The 20,884-nt window shown below is 40.2% G+C and overlaps 1 protein-coding gene across 1 annotated transcript; it reads left to right on the top strand.

The window, feature by feature from the left end:
• The first annotated feature begins 12,152 nt into the window (after window positions 1-12,152).
• TMEM52B (transmembrane protein 52B) lies at window positions 12,153-19,817 on the top strand. Its single transcript, XM_082635618.1, has 5 exons — window positions 12,153-12,550; window positions 14,672-14,715; window positions 16,614-16,652; window positions 17,200-17,366; window positions 18,402-19,817. The coding sequence occupies exons 1-5, from the start codon at window positions 12,497-12,499 to the stop codon at window positions 18,644-18,646; spliced, it is 549 nt and encodes a 182-aa protein (XP_082491744.1). The 5' UTR covers window positions 12,153-12,496; the 3' UTR covers window positions 18,647-19,817.
• The last annotated feature ends 1,067 nt before the right edge of the window (window positions 19,818-20,884 follow it).

The raw sequence follows: 20,884 nt of genomic DNA, 5'->3' as shown, positions 1-20,884 counted from the left end.
TCTAGTAGAATGACTCAATCATTGGTAGGAGGAAGCAGAGGCTTTGCTTCATACTGGGAAGTTGGCTGACGCAAATTCTTGGGTTATGCAGGAGGGGAAAGTGGTGATTCTGATAGTGTTTCAGGATATTTCACTAAGTAATTTATGAAAGGGAAAACTGTATTTTCCATGATCATTAGAGGAGAGGAATTTGTACCCACGTTTCAGATATGGAAGCTGAAGTTTAAAAGGGTAATTCACAGTAAATTTGTGGAAGAGCGTGCATTAGACCAGATTACTTGATGCCAGTATCCATATTTGTTTATTGCACTGTAGCAGACTATCTCTGTACTGAGTCTTTCATAAGTCTCATGTTTTCCTTTTTAATTTTGACTTTTTTTCATCAGTTATAGACTTAGGAATTTGGGGATTAATCACTTATGACTCTTATCTCTCTAGCCATGATAACCTAGGTAATTTTAGAACTTAGTTAGGAGTGTTATTTCATACAGTGGCAGTATAACATAGCAGCAGAGAGAACTTCAGAGCCAGATGGAGCTTGTTTTATATCCTTCCTTTGCTGTTCCCTTGGTCTCTAATCTTGGGGAATGTCTTTGGCTATACATTAGGACATTATAATGTCCACTTGATAATGTTGATAATGCTGCTATAGGTGTTCAAATGAGATATTGGGTGAAAATGCTAAGCTTTGTACTTCAAACATAATAAGAAATCAATAAATGGTAGTTATTAATATTAGCAGTAGTAATACTCAACACGGTGGAATTGCTCATCAAAGAATACATTTTGGGCTTCCCTGATGGCGCAGTGGTTGGGAGTCCGCCTGCCAATGCAGGGGACACGGGTTCGTGCGCCGGTCCGGGAAGATCCCACATGCCGCGGAGCGGCTGGGCCCGTGAACCATGGCCGCTGAGCCTGCGCGTCCGGAGCCTGTGCTCCGCAACGGGAGAGGCCCCAAGGGTGAGAGGTCCGCGTACAGAAAAAAAAAAAAAAAAAAAAGAATATATTTTATATGTTTGCCTTGAGTCACAAAGACTTCTATGGGATCCTAATAAAGATACTATATGTATTCACTGATAGAATTCTCACCTATTTTTCCCTCACAACCTCATAACCAGAAAAAAAAAATCTTGTTGCAGTTATACATGCTTTTAAAAAAATCCTTATCTATTAGAGATATCTTCTGAAGTATTTATGGGCAAAAATGATATGATAGCTGGTATTTGCTTTAAACTATACCAGGAGAAAAATTAAAAGAAGCGAATACATAAAAGATTGGAGAAAAAATGTAAATAAACAAAATCTAGGAAATATTAGGAAAATGAACAGTTTTCACCAGTAATAATTTTTCACCAAAATGAAAGCCTAATTAGGATTCCATTTCTCTCCTCCTCCCTAAATTTTTTTTTTAATTTTTTGCTTTATAACAAATTTAATCAGTTATACATATACATATGTTTCCATATCCCCTCCCTTTTGCGTCTCCCTCCCACCCTCCCTATCCCACCCCTCCAGGCGGTCACTAAGCACCGAGCTGATCTCCCTGTGCTATGCGGCTGCTTCCCACTAGCTATCTACCTTACGTTTGGTAGTGTATATATGTCCATGCAGCTCTTTCACTTTGCCACAGCTTACCCTTCCCCCTCCCCATATCCTCAAGTCCATTCTCTAGTAGGTCTGTGTCTTTATTCCTGTCTTACCCCTATGTTCTTCATGACATTTTTTTTCTTAAATTCCATATATATGTGTTAGCATACAGTATTTGTCTTTCTCTTTCTGACTTACTTCACTCTGTATGACAGACTCTAGGTCTATCCACCTCATTACAAATAGCTCAATTTCATTTCTTTTTATGGCTGAGTAATATTCCATTGTATATATGTGCCACATCTTCTTTATCCATTCATCCGATGATGGACACTTAGGTTGTTTCCATCTCCGGGCTATTGTAAATAGGGCTGCTATGAACATTTTGGTACATGTCTCTTTTTGAATTATGGTTTTCTCAGGGTATATGCCTAGTAGTGGGATTGCTGGGTCATATGGTAGTTCTATTTGTAGTTTTTTAAGGAACCTCCATACCGTTCTCCATAGTGGCTGTACCAATTCACATTCCCACCAGCAGTGCAAGAGTGTTCCCTTTTCTCCACACCCTCTCCAGCATTTATTGTTTCTAGATTTCTTGATGATGGCCATTCTGACTGGTGTGAGATGATATCTCATTGTAGTTTTGATTTGCATTTCTCTAATGAGTAAAGATGTTGAGCATCCTTTCATGTGTTTGTTGGCAGTCTGTATATCTTCTGTGGAGAAATGTCTATTTAGGTCTTCTGCCCATGTTTGGATTGGGTTGTTTGTTTTTTTGCTATTGAGCTGCATGAGCTGCTTATAAATTTTGGAGATTAATCCTTTGTCAGTTGCTTCATTTGCAAATATTTTCTCCCATTCTGAGGGTTGTCTTTTGGTCTTGCTTATGGTTTCCTTTGCTGTGCAAAAGCTTTGAAGTTTCATTAGGTCCCATGTGTTTATTTTTGTCTTTATTTCCATTTCTCTAGGAGGTGGGTCCAAAAGGATCTTGCTGTGATTTATGTCATAGAGTGTTCTGCCTATGTTTTCCTCTAAGAGTTTGATAGTGTCTGGCCTTACATTTAGGTCTTTAATCCATTTTGAGCTTATTTTTGTGTATGGTGTTAGGGAGTGATCTAATCTCATACTTTTACATGTCCCTATCCAGTTTTCCCAGCACCACTTATTGAAGAGGCTGTCCTTTCTCCACTGTACATTCCTGCCTCCTTTATCAAAGATAAGGTGACCATATGTCCGTGGGTTTATCTCTGGGCTTTCTATCCTGTTCCATTGATCTATCTTTCTGTTTTTGTGCCAGTACCATACTGTCTTGATTACTGTAGCTTTGTAGTATAGTCTGAAGTCAGGGAGCCTGATTCCTCCAGCTCCATTTTTCGTTCTCAAGATTGCTTTGGCTATTCGGGGTCTTTTGTGTTTCCATACAAATTGTGAAATTTTTTGTTCCAGTTCTGTGAAAAATGCCAGTGGTAGTTTGATAGGGATTGCATTGAATCTGTAGATTGCTTTGGGTAGTAGAGTCATTTTCACAATGTTGATTCTTCCAATCCAAGAACATGGTACATCTCTCCATCTATTTGTATCATCTTTAATTTCTTTCATCAGTGTCTTATAATTTTCTGCATACAGGTCTTTTGTCTCCTTAGGTAGGTTTATTCCTAGATATTTTATTCTTTTTGTTACAATGGTAAATGGGAGTGTTTCCTTGATTTCACTTTCAGATTTTTCATCATTAGTATATAGGAATGCCAGAGATTTCTGTGCATTAATTTTGTATCCTGCAACTTTACCAAATTCATTGATTAGCTCTAGTAGTTCTCTGGCAGCATCTTTAGGATTCTCTATGTATAGTATCATGTCATCTGCAAACAGTGACAGCTTTACTTCTTCTTTTCCAATTTGGATTCCTTTTATTTCCTTTTCTTCTCTGATTGCTGTGGCTAAAACTTCCAAAACTATGTTGAATAAGAGTGGTGAGAGTGGGCAACCTTGTCTTGTTCCTGATCTTAGTGGAAATGGTTTCAGTTTTTCACCATTGAGGACGATGCTGGCTGTGGGTTTGTCATATATGGCCTTTATTATGTTGAGGAAAGTTCCCTCTATGCCTACTTTCTGCAGGGTTTTTATCATAAATGGGTGTTGAATTTTGTCAAAAGCTTTCTCTGCATCTATTGAGATGATCATATGGTTTTTCTCCTTCAATTTGTTAATATGGTGTATCACGTTGATTGATTTGCGTATATTGAAGAATTCTTGCATTCCTGGAATAAACCCCACTTGATCATGGTGTATGATCCTTTTAATGTGCGTTTGGATTCTGTTTGCTAGTATTTTGTTGAGGATTTTTGCATCTATGTTCATCAGTGATATTGGCCTGTAGTTTTCTTTCTTTGTGACATCCTTGTCTGGTTTTGGTATCAAGGTGATGGTGGCCTCGTAGAATGAGTTTGGGAGTGTTCCTCCCTCTGCTATATTTTGGAAGAGTTTGAGAAGGATAGGTGTTAGCTCTTCTCTAAATGCTTGATAGAATTCGCCTGTGAAGCCATCTGGTCCTGGGCTTTTGTTTGTTGGGGGATTTTTTATCACAGTTTCAATTTCAGTGCTTGTGATTGGTCTGTTCATATTTTCTATTTCTTCCTGGTTCCGTCTCGGCAGGTTGTGCATTTCTAAGAATTTGTCCATTTCTTCCAGGTTGTCCATTTTATTGGCATAGAGTTGCTTATAGTAATCTCTCATGATCTTTTGTATTTCTGCAGTGTCAGTTGTTACTTCTCCTTTTTCATTTCTAATTCTATTGATTTGAGTCTTCTCCCTTTTTTTCTTGATGAGTCTGGCTAATGGTTTATCAATTTTGTTTATCTTCTCAAAGAACCAGCTTTTAGTTTTATTGATCTTTGCTATTGTTTCCTTCATTTCTTTTTCATTTATTTCTGATCTGATTTTTATGATTTCTTTCCTTCTGCTAACTTTGGGATGTTTTTGTTCTTCTTTCTCTAATTGCTTTAGGTGCAAGGTTAGGTTGTTTATTTGAGATGTTTCCTGTTTCTTAAGGTGGGATTGTATTGCTATAAACTTCCCTCTTAGAACTGCTTTTGCTGTGTCCCATAGGTTTTGGGTCGTCGTGTGTCCATTGTCATTTGTTTCTAGGTATTTTTTAATTTCCTCTTTGATTTCTTCAGTGATCACTTCGTTATTCAGTAGTGTATTGTTTAGCCTCCATGTGTTTGTATTTTTTACAGCTCTTTTCCTGTAATTGATATCTAGTCTCATAGCATTGTGGTCGGAAAAGATACTTGATACAATTTCAATTTTCTTAAATTTACCAAGGCTTGATTTGTGACCCAAGATATGATCTATCTTGGAGAATGTTCCATGAGCACTTGAGAAAAATGTGTATTCTGTTGTTTTTGGATGGAATGTCCTATAAATATCAATTAAGTCCATCTTGTTTAATGTATCATTTAAAGCTTGTGTTTCCTTATTTATTTTCATTTTGGATGATCTGTCCATTGGTGAAAGTGGGGTGTTAAAGTCCCCTACTATGATGGTGTTACTGTCGATTTCTCCTTTTATGGCTGTTAGTATTTGCCTTATGTATTGAGGTGCTCCTATGTTGGGTGCATAAATATTTACAATTGTTATATCTTCTTCTTGGATCGATCCCTTGATCATTAGGTAGTGTCCTTCTTTGTCTCTTCTAGTAGTCTTTATTTTAAAGTCTATTTTGTCTGATATGAGAATTGCTACTCCAGCTTTCTTTTGATTTCCATTTGCATGGAATATCTTTTTCCATCCCCTTACTTTCAGTCTGTATGTGTCTCTAGGTCTGAAGTGGGTCTCTTGTAGACAGCATATATATGGGTCTTGTTTTTGTATCCATTCAGCCACTCTGTGTCTTTTGGTGGGAGCATTTAGTCCATTTACATTTAAGGTAATTATCGATATGTATGTTCCTATTCACATTTTCTTAATTGCTTTGGGTTCGTTATTGTAGGTCTTTTCCTTCTGTTGTGTTTCTTGCCTAGAGAAGTTCCTTTAGCATTTGTTGTAAAGCTGGTTTGGTGGTGCTGAGCTCTCTCAGCTTTTGCTTGTCTGTAAACGTTTTAATTTCTCCATCAAATCTGAATGAGATCCTTGCTGGGTAGAGTAATCTTGGTTGCAGGTTTTTCTCCTTCATCACTTTAATTATGTCCTGCCACTCCCTTCTGGCTTGTAGAGTTTCTGCTGAGAGATCAGCTGTTATCCTGATGGGGATTCCCTTGTGTGTTATTTGTTGTTTTTGCCTTGCTGCTTTTAATATGATTTCTTTGTGTTTAATTTTTGACAGTTTGATTAATATGTGTCTTGGCGTATTTCTCCTTGGATTTATTCTGTATGGGACTCTCTGTGCCTCCTGGACTTGATTAACTATTTCCTTTCCCATATTAGGGAAGTTTTCAACTATAATCTCTTCAAATATTTTCTCAGTCCCTTTCTTTTTCTCTTCTTCTTCTGGAACCCCTATAATTCGAATGTTGGTGCGTTTAATGTTGTCCCAGAGGTCTCTGAGACTGTCCTCTGTTCTTTTCATTCTTTTTTCTTTATTTTGCTCTGCAGCAGTTATTTCCACTATTTTATCTTCCACCTCACTTATCCGTTCTTCTGCCTCAGTTATTCTGCTATTGATCCCGTCTAGAGTATTTTTTATTTCATGTATTGTGTTTTTAATCGATGCTTGATTCATCTTTAGTTCTTCTAGGTCCTTGTTAACGGTTTCTTGCATTTTGTCTATTCTATTTCCAAGATTTGGGATCTGGGAAATAGAATCTTGGATCATCTTTACCATCATTATTCTGAATTCTTTTTCAGGTAGACTGCCTATTACTTCTTCATTTGTTAGATCTGGTGGCCCTAAATTTTTTTTTATTCCCCTTTTCTGTGCAGGGTGTCTGAGGCCAAACTGAAAATAGTTGATCATTTAAAGTGCTACTCTATGAGACAGATCACAAAGGAAGCTCAGTACTGGCAAATATATCCTAGTCCAATCAGCTTGTAACAAATCAATGTTACTTACTTTTATCCCTCAAGCCCCACACCTCCTCCCTTGATTGTGAGTGCCAGGAAGCAAGATTAGATACATTACTGCATTTACCATGCGGGCTTTCACATAAATAGGATCTCAGGAAATTATTTTAATGATGATTAGTAAATACTGAAATGATACCACAATGAAGTGGACACTTTATCATTTCCCACAGCGACGCTATTTCAGATGCCATCAATAGTCTAGTGGATTAAGATGAGACATATAGGTATCCTTGTTGAGGAAATGGACATGACACATATTTCTTGTGAGCCCATCACATCCTCATAGGTTTTTATGGGAAGAAGTATCTCAGAAGGATGCATGTGAGTATGTAGTTAAAATACCCAGAGAAAGACACAAGACCAGAAAGAAATACATTCCTTACAGAAGGCCTAAGATTGAGCTAGATCACCCAGATTTCTGTTATTCACCTCCACACTTCACCCATGAGACCCAGGAGAGAAGAATCATCCATTGTCCTTTGGGTCAACACTCCCAGGAACCTCCCTAAGCAGTCCAGGACTTGTTGGTGAGCTCTACAAGTCCTATACTTCCTTCAAAAACAATTTTTTTTCTTTAAAAAATCCTCTCACCTTAACACCTACAGGTCGGATTGTCATCATCAGTTTCTTTTTCTCCCCCCATTTTATATACCCTAACATGCACTGTATTGATTTTCAACTTCATTAATGTTATTCCATTTCTCCAACTAAATTATAAGCCCTTTAAAAGTAAGGGTAGATCCCCTTCTATTAAGGAAATCTCATTCTTTTCTACCACCCTAGCATACCATACTAATTGTGCTAATATTCTACAGACAGTTGACAGTTAATACGAGATTCTTAATTGTGAAGACATCACCAGCATAAACTGGATTTTTAAACTACAAAGAAATCTAAGAAAAATCTATCTCAATTCTTTTATTTTGAGAAAGTGGAACTAAAGTCCCCCAAATTTAAGTGGTTTACTGAATATCTCTTTTCTACCTGATGCTAGACAAGAACTCAGTTCACTGTTCTTTCAATTATACCAGCTCATAAAAGACATGGGTGACTTCTTCTAAGTGATATTATAAACGCAGTATGAATCTCTCTCAAAGGATTCAGTGAGAGACTTTTCAGATCACCAAGGCAGAGCTTATCCACTTCATCGTAGACTTTAAATGTGGTATGCAGTAGAGGATACCCACATCAGGGGCACCCTCAAATCTTTTCTTGATGTCCCTCCAGCCAGAAGCTCACGCAGATGTGCTACAACACGGACAGTGTGAAAACTAGACCAGTCACCATCTTCTGGGTGATCTAGCCTCTCAACATGGCCATATTTTGCCTTTTGCTATTCAAGCCTGTAGGTGTTAAGCTATTCCTCTCTTTTTTTATTGTGGTAAAACTTACATAACATAAAATTTTTACCATTTCAGCCATTTTTAGGTGTACAGTTTCACGGCATGAAACAGATTCACATTGTTGTGCAACCATCACCACTATCCATCTCCAGAACGTTTTTCATCTTCTCCAACTGAAACTCTGTATCCATTAAACAATAACTCCTGTGATGGTTGATTTTATGTGTCAACTTGACTGGGTCACAGCGTGCCCAGATATTTGGTCAAACATTCTTCTGAGTGTTTTTGGATGAGATTACCATTTTAATCAGTAGAGTAAAGCAGATTTCTCCCCATGTGAGTGGGTTTCATCCAATCAGTTGAAAGCCTGAACAGAACAAAAAACTACCCTTTCTCCAAAAAAGAAAAAACTTCTCCAGGAGACAGCCTTTGGACTGGAACTGCACCATTGTCTCTCCTAGGTCTTGAGTCTGCCAGCCCACACTACAGATTTGGACTTGCCGGCCTCCATAATTAAATGTGTCAATTCCTTATAATAAATCCCTTTCTCTCTATATATACAAATTCTATTGTTTTCATTTCCCTGGAAAACCCTGACTAATACAACTCCCCCTTCCTTTGTCCTCCCAGATCCTGGAAACCACCATCCTACTTTCTGCCCCTGTGAATTTGACTACTGCAGGGACCTCATACCAGTGAAAGCATATGAAATTTGTCCTTTTGTGTCTGATCTATTTCACTTAGCATAATATCTTTAAGGTTCATCCATGTTGTGGTATGTGTCAGAATTTCCTTCCTTTTTAAGGCTGAATAATATACCGCTGCATAAGTATACCACATTTTCTTTATCCATTCATTCACTGAGGGACATTTGGGTTTCTCCTGTTTTTGAAACATCCATGGGAATAATTTCTACAACTTTTTTTTTTTTTTTGTGGTACGTGGGTCTCTCACTGTTGTAGCCTCTCCTGTTGTGGAGCACAGGCTCCGGACGCGCAGGCTCAGTGGCCATGGCTCACGGGTCCAGCCCCTCTGCGGCACGTGGGATCCTCCCGGACCGGGGCACAAACCCGTGTCCCCTGCATCGGCAGGTGGACTCTCAACCACTGCGCCACCACGGAAGCCCCATATTATCTATTTTTGAAGCCATGGCTGTGGTCCAACCCACTGTCAGCTCTTCACAGCTCACTCTTGGTGCCTCAGAGTAATAACAGTCCTAGCCTCTATTTCACTGAAGCACAGAGAGGAAGGGAACCTGCAGTGAGTCATCTGACCTAGGCAAGGTCAAAAGGAGGATAATCAAAGGAACCAGAAGAAAGAAATTCTTTAGCCTCCCTTGTTATAGCTGTTGTAGAACAATTCCCTGAAGCATAGGTGAAAAGGCTTTGGTACAGTTCTCTCCATTGGCTCCACTCCATGTTCTTAACGACCTGGGTACAAGCTAATGATTCACAAGTGTAATGGAACCACGAGATTGTGTAGGGTTGTAATGAGTTCATTCCCCTCTACCTCAGGCACCTGCCCTTCCAATGGGGACCTCTTCAGTCTTCCCGCCCTAATGCTCTTTCCTGTCTCATCGTTCCCTACATGGATGCTTTGATAGGGACTGAGCTCAGAGTTAAAACTGCCACAAGGCATAATCACTTCCATTAGGATAAACAAGAAGTTCTCTTTCTCCAGGGAATAATCCAGTGGAGGGAGGGGTGGGGGGGAGGGCAAGGGGCAGTAGTAATTCTAAGAAAGAAAAGTAACAGGAAGGTCATTAACAGAATTCCATTTTGTTGTAACCTGTTAGGAAGCTGGAGGGCAAAGAGATGATGGCAATCACATGGCAGGGAAGTGCAATTGGGGGGAAAAAGTCATGTTAATGGGCAAACCTGTTCATGCAGGTGAAGCCTGGCATGACTGGGAGAAGAGAGGGTCAGGATAGCAAGGGGAAATACTCAAGAACGGGAATGCTAGGAAAGCTAAAACAAGGTCATGGTAACAATACACATGAGAGGCAGGAGGACATCAGTTATCCAGCATATTGAAGGGAAAAGTTACTGCTAAAATTGAGTGGAAATCAAGGCAATCTTAGCTAACACTTACAAAATACTTGTTATATCAGGACTAGGATATGTATTTCATACACATTAACATAGTTAATCTCTATAACTGTATGAAGTGACATTATTTTATCCATTTTATATAGGATGAAACTGAGCCAACAGAGAGATGTAATAACTTGCCTGAGATCTCACACCTAATAAGTGACCAAGTAAGTATTGTATTTAATCCCAGACAACCAAGCTGGATTCTTAGCCATGATGCCCTACTGCCCGTCTGACAAGAGAAAGAGAAGGGCAAGGTTAATGATGCTATATGAACATGTACATGACACTCTGACTGGAAATATTCTAATCAAAATGCCTTCATGATGCAACATAAAACAACATCTAGGGCAGGTCCAGTGGGCATTCCACTCCTATTGAATGAATGGAAACACTGAGAACTGAAGAAATTATATAATAATTTAGTGGAGGGTCTAGATTAGAATTCTGCTCTCTTACCCTATAAAATACCTCTTACCTGGCAAAGTTTTCTGCTAAAATTTGGAAAGTACTCTTACATTTAAAAATATAATGCAGTGTTCATTTATTTTTGGAAATGAATGATTTTGAATCACCAGTATCATACCAGATTTTCCTCTCACTATTTGATTTCCTTAGCTAAGAAATCAAATTAAGTTTATATTCTCCATTCTCATATCACATTGTTACATGGTGGGAGGGCTTTTAGAATCAACCTCGCCCAACGGTCTCCCCTCAACAGCTCAGTAACATCAGATTTTCAGAGTTAGTATCTGAAAGTTGTTTTTTTCCCCAATATTTATAAGATAGATCCCTGTAAACAAATGTCCAATTTTCGTATGAAAGACTTTGTATTTTAAAAAATTTTAATACTTTGTATTAATTAAAAGATTACTGGGGGCTTCCCTGGTGGCGCAGTGGTTGAGAGTCCGCCTGCCGATGCAGGAGACACGGGTTCTTGCCCCGGTCCGGGAAGATCCCATGTGCCACGGAGCAGCTGGGCCCATGAGCCGTGGCCACTGAGCCTGCACGTCCGGAGCCTGTGCTCCACAACGGGAGAGGCCACAACGGTGAGAGGTCCGCGTACCGCAAAAAAAAAAAAAAAAAAAAAAAAGATTACTGGCTTAAGCATACATCATCTATACAGCATTCATTTGTTCCTATAGAGGTGCGTCTTTACAAATTTTCTATGTCCTTTCCATGTGTGCTTATTTCTGCTCTGACTTTACATTATATGAGAGAGACAGAGCGAGAGTGAGAGAGATATATAGATCTTGAATCTTGTTTTAAAAATGTCTCTTTGGGGCTTCCCTGGTGGCGCAGTGGTTGAGAATCTGCCTGCTAATGCAGGGGACACGGGTTCGAGCCCTGGGGGGAAGATCCCACATGCTGCGGAGCAACTGGGCCCGTGAGCCACAACTACTGAGCCTGCGCGTCTGGAGCCTGTGCTCCGCAACAAGAGAGGCCGCGATAGTGAGAGGCCCGCGCACCGCGATGAAGAGTGACCCCCGCTTGCCACAACTAGAGAAAGCCCTTGCACAGAAACGAAGACCCAACACAGCAAAAGTAAATAAATAAATAAATAAACTCCTACCTCCAACATCTTCTTAAAAAAAAAAAAAGTCTCTTTAACTATTTCAATGGGAATTGAAGTCAGGGTGGAGGGTTATTTCATGGACAGCACCCAGAAATTCTAATCTCCCCACCTGCTTTCTCCAAAGATGCTATAGCTTTCCAGTTCACTTGGCAACCTCTCAGCCCTACTCCAATGTCTAGGAATAAATGACCCAGAACCAGGAAAGTTGATTATCAACATAGTGAAGGGGAGGCCTGCATACCGAGGGGGAGAGCAAGAGAGGCAGGCTAATCGCACAGAGAGGGGAGTGAATGGAGATTGGCAGGGTGACTTTCAACTGGCAACAGTCACCCTGGCGTGCTTGGGTGAAGGACCAGGAATATTACTCCGTTTTTGATGGAGAAGAGAACTTATGTGGCCGCCCTGAACGTGCCTTTGATCGTCCTTCAAGTCCAGTTTCTCAGCACTGCCTAGAAGAATATCTAATTCACAGGACTGATGCGTGCTTCCTGAAAGTCTTCCTTTCGGAGGCAGTGTGAGAAAATTAAAGACATCTAGAAAGAACTAAGAGTAGAATGGAAGAAGAGAAGCCACAGGGAAGCAAACGTGGAGACCTTAAAACCAGGAATAGAAATAGAGAAAGAAGCTAGGATGAAAGGGGAGAGAAAAACCACAGAAAATAACAGCCCGAGGGAGTAACAGAAGAGAAAGAGAGAGGAGGAAAAACCGATTTATTGCTGAGAAGAGTTTCTCTCCTTAAGTCCTCTAGGTCAAGAAGTCAGACATGGCACAGAGCATGGAAAGGAGGCAACAGACGCCCAGTGCGTGATCTGGAGAAGGAGGAGTCCAGCCCGATGAGAGTGCAGTCCCCAGCCCTGATGGCTTCTGCCCTGGTGTATTTCATCCAGGTGAGTTGTGAAAATGCAGGCATAAGACCTTTGTTTGTTTCTTTGTTTCTCTGATAAATCAACTCTCAGAAGAACCTGGAGGGAAATGAATGAGGGGGGAAGACATATATAGAACCAAAGGGATGGTAGGTAAAAGAATAACTAGAATGTTCCCTTAGTATTATAGGGTTACATATAGTGCACGTGTGACTAATGACATCAGTGAAAAGAAGGACATATATACTAGTAGGAGAGCAATGGCTATTTAGAAGTGTCTCATGTATATTTCTCTCTTTTAACATGTCTTCACCTATCCCTCAAAACCCCAAGTAAGTTACTGGGAATTCCCTGGTGGTCCAGTCGTTAGGACTCCACACTTCCACTGCAGGAGGCACGGGTTCGATCCTTGGGCAGAGAACTAAGGTCCCACAAGCTGCATGGCATGGCAAAAAAAAAAAAAAAAAATCCAAGTAAATTATTAAAATGAAGTACATAATTCCCCTAAGTAGTGTTTCCCATATCAGCCCTAATACTACTCTAGCAGTTTAGGTGCCTCTGGATCAGAGAAAAGTTGAGAAAGAAAACTCTTTTAAAATACTTTGTACTTTTTATTTCTCCCCACTAAGAAGCAGAAGATTCTCAGTAACTCATTAGCTGAGAAAGAGTCATTGGACTGAGGAATTCTGGATCACTTTCAGTGGGAAGTTTACACAGATATGAAATCTATTAAGAAGAAAGGCACATGAAGAAATGGGCTGGTTTCAGATTCCTGAACAGCTCCTAACAGGGAGGGTGCTATTTTACTTCCTATCTACCAGTGAATTGAATGTCTGAAACCATAGCTTTTTCTGTCTTTTTCTTGTATTTTCTTTTTACTTCTTCTTCTCCTCCTTGTCGTTCCCTTCCTTTCTTTTCTCGTTTCTTCTCTTTTTGCAACAGGCCTGAAAAGAGGCATTTTATCGGCTGAGCACTTTAGGCTTTTTTTAAACTTTAGTCAAGAAAACAAAGCGAAGTACCAGGGGTGGGTTGAGGACACACATACTTTGTCATCTTTAGTGGCCAATTATTTTCAATTAAAACAAAACCAGGAGATTCTCAAATGTTTTCTGCAGAGATCTGCTGTTTGTTCTTTTACAAATCCTTTTCACCCAATGTCCTAGGTAGGTGTGTCCCCTGCCTGCCTCCACCTCCCCCCAAACTCCCAATAAGTACAAATTCTTGCCTCTTTCTAGAGTAACTTTGTGGCCTTTGTTGTTGATTTCCTGAAATATCAAGTCATCCAAGTTATTGGAAGAGAGAGACGGTTTCTAGAACAGAAATTTACCTAGAGAGGTTTTTGAAGGAGAAAGTCAACTGAAATATAAGGCAAAAGAAGGCGTGGGACATTCCTTTCTTGGGAGTAGAAGGGACCCGACAGCAGTGTCAACAGTTGTTAGAGCAGACTTGTCCCTGGTTCTAGTGATTCATTCCACACGTATACCTGAGAGAGTTTGATCTGAATTCTGGCCAAATCAATAGGTGTATGCAGTTGGTCATGTTACTTAAACCTCTATGCCTTAGTCTCTTAACGTTTCAAAATGATGTACCCACCAGCATGGTTATTGTGACGAAATGTTATGAAATCTTAAAAATTCTTAGCAGTCTGGCTGGCATAGAGTAGCTATTCAGTCAATACGTTTTTCCCCTCCCTTTCCCCCCTTCTCCTCTTGTACGGTGAGTTATTGATGTACGGAGGGAATAAAAAAGAGCAGTGGGGTTGAATTCAACTTGTAGCGGATAGAGAATTAGGGGAACAAGAACAGTCTCCTGAGAGACAGATCAGGAAATTTCTAGGACAAGCAAACTGATATAAATGCTGCCTCTCATTCACAGAGGCAGTGATGCTCACCCACCACCAAAAAACCCAAACCAAAACAGATTAGGTATTTGCTCTTCCAGGTTTTCCCACTGTGAATTTAATAAAGATCAGGTATAGGAGAGATGAAAACAGTCCTCAACATGACTGACCCCATGACCTTGTCCTTGTATTTGCCTTGCTGTCACCAACAGACCTGACAGCGCAGTCATGAGGGATGACTCATAGGCTGCTGAGCAGAGCAGATGAGACCATTTCCCTGTCTGAGATTGTTTCCCTTCCTACAGCTTCCTTGGGCCAGATGTGAGGAGAACTGTGTCAGTCCAGAACAGTAAGTATCTGAGAGTCCACACTGGGAGGAAAGCGAGACAGACAAAAACGTCAACACCCAAAACAGGGTCAAAATGTCATTAGATATCTCTGACTTCCCTTATTTCTACTTAAATGGCATCACCCACTAAGCTCACAGACAGATTATCCAAAAAGAGGTGTTCGTGTCATCCTAAGTACTCAAGATAACACTGCTGATGGCGTTTTTCCAAAGCCAATCTTCCTGTCAAAACAGCAGACTTAATCTCAGTTTATACAGTCACAGTGATTTGCAAAAGATTTTCTTTTCCAAGCCTCTCAATGAGTCACCGAGACAGACGGGATTCACTACTGACACGCAGATATACTTGGGTGATTGCCAACGTAGCACCACCATTTCAAATCTGCAGAGCGTTTCCTATTTTTCAGGGCATGTTAATATTTATTGCAGACTTCATTTAGCTATCACTTTGAGGTAGTTATCCCTCAATCTAAACCTGTCACAATCAGGTCCTATGTAGACACAGAGGACACAAAGACAAAAAGGGAAGAGATTCATTCCTCTTGGAGACAAACTATTTAAGAAAGCAGGGACAATTTGAATGAAAAGACTTACTTAGGCTGAAGGAAAACACATATTTAGCCACAGGAAGAGTTTCCCTACAGCCAAGTCTGTTAAACCCAAGGGAAATGGTGATGGCCTTGGTTACTTGCCACGAGCTCTCTGCGGTTTTAGACACCTACCACCATAGGAGGGTTATTTTTAATAAAATCAGAATTGTAACATTGTAGAACTGGAAGGGGCTTTGAACAAACGGGGAATGTGAGAACAGCTAGAGACACTGTTCAGTGAAAAAGAAAACTGTATGATCTACAACTGTGCAAACAGAGAGGATGTAGAAGTGGATTTCAACAGATCACTAGATCATAAAGTATTAAATGTATTCATCTTCAGCGACAGACAAATATTTTCCTTCCCCTCCCCTTCACACTCCCCAACTTATCCCACACTCCTTCTCCCTTGCAATCCATATTTTCTTCATTCTATAGAGAAACTTGATAATTGCCCTAGTTCATTCAGAATATTTAATTAGCTTTTGTCATGAGGAAGTTGGTTTCTACATTTTTTTCCCCTTTCTTGTTTGGCCTCAACGGATATGCTTATCTGTTTTGATCCTGGATGTGAAAATTTAAAGCTCTTTTTACGGTGGGAGTTTTTATGGTGGCCCTTTTTTATTTTTTCTGCTTTTTATTTTTTTATTGAAGTATAGTTGATTTACCGTGTTGTGATGTTGTGTTCGTTTCTGATGTACAGCAAAGTGATTCAAATATATATATATATATATATATATATATATATATATATATTCTTTTTCATATTCTTTTCCATTATGGTTTATTACAGGATATTGTGTATAGTTCCCTGAGCTATATAGTAGGACCTTGTTGTTTATATGGTGGCCCTTTTTGCAACAACTTGCAAAACATAAATTACAAACTATCACACTTATAACTGAAATTTTCTTTATGTTTAAATTGTATTGACCTCCAATATATACAAACCTTAACTGTCACATTTATTTTCACTCTTTGTAAACTTGCATTGAAAGTTCTTTCTCGGTAATTGTCATCAAAACTGTTTACAATGGTCATGGTTACATGTTCTATTAACAGCATTTTCATGATCACTAGTTTAGTCTGTCTCATAATGACTTACACAATGCCATGTATAGTATAAATCACTACTGAAGTCATCGCATTCCATAATAGATTCAGCTGGTTACATCGAAGTTAATATAACCTGTGATGCTTTTATAATAACAAGGTAGCATACATTGTAACTTGTATTTCTGATTCTGGAATTATAACAGGCTTTGACTATATTTTTATTGCAAACAAACCTTTATTCTTTCTCCATAGTTGCCTGACCACAGATTGGGTACATCTCTGGTATATATGGTAAGTTTCAGCTATATTACCCAGAAAGATGTTTAAAAGGGAGTTTTTCTCAGGGGTATTACTTTTATTTATTTATTTATTTATTTTGGTTTTTAAATATATTGACAGCAGAAAAGAAACTGAGACATCCAGTCCATTTCCTAGCATCTCATGGAGTAAAGCTTCTTTACCTCATCACTAACCTGTGTGACAATACACCAGGATTTCCTATTTCAATACAATCTCCTGGGCCAACATCGACAGATTATTGTGTACTTTCTCAGGGTCAGCTCTAGAGAAAGCCACAGAGAGGAGATTACTTCAGTAAAAAGTAGACCCTCCAAACCACATTTAAATCTGTCATGAATTGCTCTAGTGAACTGACTTAGTCTTGCTGGCAAAATAAGGAAGTATATACGTGAAGAGAAAGCCTGGGAGTTAAAATCTGGTAGTCATTCTATAAAATACTCAAACAAAAATCAAAATGGAGACACTGAAGACTGATTACGCCAAAGTTGGGAAAAACACCAGACCACAGAGCTCTCACTGCTCGGTGGGGTCCTTACAGGTTGCTGGTGGTCATCGGGGCGCTGCTTCTCCTGTGTGGCCTGACTTCTGTGTGCTTCCGCTGTTGTCTGGGTCACCAGCAAAATGGGGAAGACGAGGGCCGGCCACCCTATGAAGTGACGGTCATCGCTTTTGACCAGGACAGCACTCTCCAGAGCACGATCACTTGTGAGTACACTAACGTAGAACATGCGAGGTGAACCCGGGTTTAAACGATCGCTTAGGACAGTGCACTGTGTAAATAACATGTAAAAGTGTAAAAACATGGATCAAATAGTGTTAAAGATTCTAAAACTTAGGGCAGCTTTAATTTCCCAAAGCCTGATGGTGCAGTTACCTGGTCTCCCATGAATGCTGTATTTTCAGTTTTTGGTCAGATAATGGAGTGAAGAAAGAAATGAAATGTTGGAGACAATATTGGAAATGTCTTACCAGAAGAATTCCCAAGTTTATAAATAATTATCTTGATAAAACCATTTTAAGCTCTGAACATATCCCTTTCTCGAAAATGTCTTAGATTTTTGTGAAAACTTACACTTTCTATTATCTACACTATTTTTTTTTTATCTTTAGAGAAATCAGTTGTGTGTACTTTCTTTATTCACCAGGTCTTAAACCATTAGATATTAAACCCAACACTGGACGATCATAAGACACTTTCCTTTATTTCCCTCTGTTCTCTTCTTTGGATTATATTCTTTGCTAAAATAGGAGCATGAATACAAGGCAGAACAGCAGGCCTTGTGATATTTATACCCTGTGATAAATTATACCCTGTGATAAATACCCTGTGATATTTATTTTGAAAAGAGAGAACACTATAGCACGTTGTTCACCTATCCTGCTTTTCTTTTCTCACTGTCATTTTGGGGAAAAGACAAATAGGCAGAAACAACTATTTCTAAGGTGTCTGCAACTTCAATGTGTTGGTATAAAGGGTTCCAAATCTGTAAAGGGGAAAGGACAGGGTTGTGAGCTATGGGAGCCCACTTTAGAATTTGAGGAAGCCAGAGAAGACGGGATCTCCTAGCAAAGAGTGAAGCTGGTTTCTGAACAAACTTCACCGGATTTTCCTAACATCTGTGGCCAAGAGTGATGATGAATTTGGACACTTGTTTAAAATGGAAGGGGACTGAGTGCGCCGTAAGTCTCTGACTTCTGTGGACGCCGCGTTTACTTGACTAGTCCTTCTTTGCTCTCCAGCCCTGCAGTCAGTGTTTGGCCCTGCGGCTCGAAGAATCCTGGCCATGGCTCACTCCCCCAGCCCCCTGAGCCAGCTGCCGCCCTCTCTGGACACCCTCCCAGGGTATGAAGAAGCTCTTCACATGACTCGCTTCACTGTTTCCAGGTGTGGCCAGAAAGCACCTGATCTACCCCCAGTGCCAGAAGAAAAGCAGCTGCCCCCAATGGCAAAGGAGTGTTCTCGAATAGGACCCTGTTCTAATTGATGGGAACTCTGGTTTGATCAATGGGTTGGGGGTTTGCCCAGAGTTGGTAGAGATTCACAGACAAATGGAACCTTTTTTCCCTCCTAACTTTCAGAAGGCTTAGGATGGCTATCTAAACAACATTCAGTGGCAAAGATGGATTCCAACCCAGACACATATATTTTCTGCTATGGCATGCTCTAGTCGAGAGCTCTTCTTTAGCCAGTGGCCACAATTTGCAATTAACCTATAGCAAGGCTGATTACTACTGAACAGGAAAGCATTAAAGGTATCTTGGATTCCTTCAGCTATTGAGCTCCTTTCCCCATAGGATGCTGCAAGTTGCTGGTTTCTCTACCAGCGAATAGACTATGTACACTTGTGGAGAAAGACCAGCCTGCAGGCACAGCCCAGAGACATTCATGCACTGAATTCATACATGCTTCCTCTCAAGAAAGCACTCACTTTTATGCTAAATAACAATGAGAGTTTCGTACGTCATGTAATGCCTCACTGGACATCCAGAATCCAGGGGTGGGATTGCAGGCCTGGGCTTAGAGTACACAGCAGAGTATTGAAGTGCCAAATAATCAAGGTCTTTCTTTCACTCTGGTTCTACCCACCAGCAGTAGGGGAAACTGCATAGAATGCAGTAACAGTTCTATTCATTTTTTAGTTCCTCTGCCCTGCAAACATACGCGCACACACGGAGGCACGCAAGCATACACACACGCACGCTTTTCTAACTCTGAAAGAATAGCGCCGCTTTGCTTCTTTCCTCTTTCCTGCTTTGACCAAATGTCTCTACAGTTGTGACAAACACTTGCTTCTAGTGGTGGCCTTCACTGTCACCTAGTGGACCTATGGTAGAAGTGCAGTCTCCTGTGGGAGCCCATCTGCGTACCTCTCTGGTTTTTGGAGCCCTAACTGGGTGGGAAACTTCCCAGGGCAGGATCATACTGTGTAGTGATAAGCTGTCCACATAACATACTACCTCCAAAATGTACCATTATTGGAAAATTTAGGAAGTGAAGTGTATTTCGGGAAATACTGCTTGCCAGTGACCTTAGAAAAGTCATTGAACTCTCTCAGGCACAGTTTTCTCATCCATAAATTAGGAGATATAACACTTCCAAGGATTGTTGTGAAGATCAAATAAGCTATATGTAAATGACAAGATTTGTAAATTATTATGCACATGTATTTGTTACTCTTACTTTTTTTTTTTTTTTTTTTTTTTTTGGTACGTGGGCCTCTCACTGTTGTATCCTCTCCCGTTGCGGAGCACAGGCTCCGGACGCACAGGCTCAGCGGCCATGGCTCAGGGGCCTAGCCGCTCCGTGGCATGGGGGATCTTCCCGGACCGGGGCACGAACCCGTGTCCCCTGCCTCGGCAGGCGGACTCTCAACCACTGCGCCACCAGGGAAGCCCTACTGTTACTCCTGACAACTAATTTTCACCGGTCTGCTATGACTCTACTGAAAATTATGTTCTGATTTGTCCTTTTGCCAGCCAGCCTGCTATGTTATTGCCAAGTCACACCTGATGTAGCTTTATTTCATCAATAAATATTTGTTGATTGAGGTAAACATGTGATTCTTCTTGATATATCCTGTGTAGAGGTAAGAAATATTTAAGAAAAATTTATTAGGCAATTAGATCCATTTCTCAGGGAGCAATACAGACCCGGGGATGGCTGATTAATGCACCACCTCATTAAATACTTTCTTGAGATGCTCACTCAGCCAGGAGGGAAAATGTTCTAAGCGAGTATAACCTGCTGGTGACCTGAATTTATTCTGAGTCACTTAAGATGTTGCCTCTGGAAATTGTTAATGCATGAATTATTAATAGCACCCGAGGGGGCCTTGTTTTGCCACTGCCAAATGAATCTCTTCATTATTACATATTCCATGAAACATTCTAGGCCCTTTCATTCTTAAAATACTACAGTCTTAAAGAAGTTAAAATGTCCTCGGGTATAACAAGATCTTGAAAGGAATCCTGCCTGTAAGGATCTTATTCTAAAGAGATCTCTCCGCCCCACTTTCCCCTCCCCCTTGCCCTCTCCTCAGCCACAGAGTCACCTTAGCATTACATCACAAGCAATCAGCAGCCACTTGGCTTCACTTCTTTTTTTTTTTTTTTTTAACATCTTTATGGGAGTATAATTGCTTTACAGTGGTGTGTTAGTTTCTGCTTTATAACAAAGTGAATCAGTTATACAGATACATATGTTCCCATATCTCCTCCCTCTT

The sequence above is a fragment of the Mesoplodon mirus genome (assembly GCF_964341445.2).
Source record: "Mesoplodon mirus genome assembly, chromosome: 11".
In the NCBI taxonomy this organism is placed as follows: Eukaryota; Metazoa; Chordata; class Mammalia; order Artiodactyla; family Ziphiidae; genus Mesoplodon; species Mesoplodon mirus.
The sequence above is the reverse complement of the archived record's forward strand: the minus strand, read 5'-3'. Positions and strand labels throughout refer to the sequence as shown.

Coding starts and splice junctions, on each gene's coding strand:
- TMEM52B (XM_082635618.1), top strand. CDS start 12,497: ATGAGAGTGCAGTCCCCAGCCCTGATGGCTTCTGCCCTGGTGTATTTC. Junction 12,551..14,671: donor CCCTGGTGTATTTCATCCAG/GTGAGTTGTGAA, acceptor CCCTTCCTACAG/CTTCCTTGGGCCAGATGTGA. Junction 17,367..18,401: donor TCTCCAGAGCACGATCACTT/GTGAGTACACTA, acceptor TTTGCTCTCCAG/CCCTGCAGTCAGTGTTTGGC.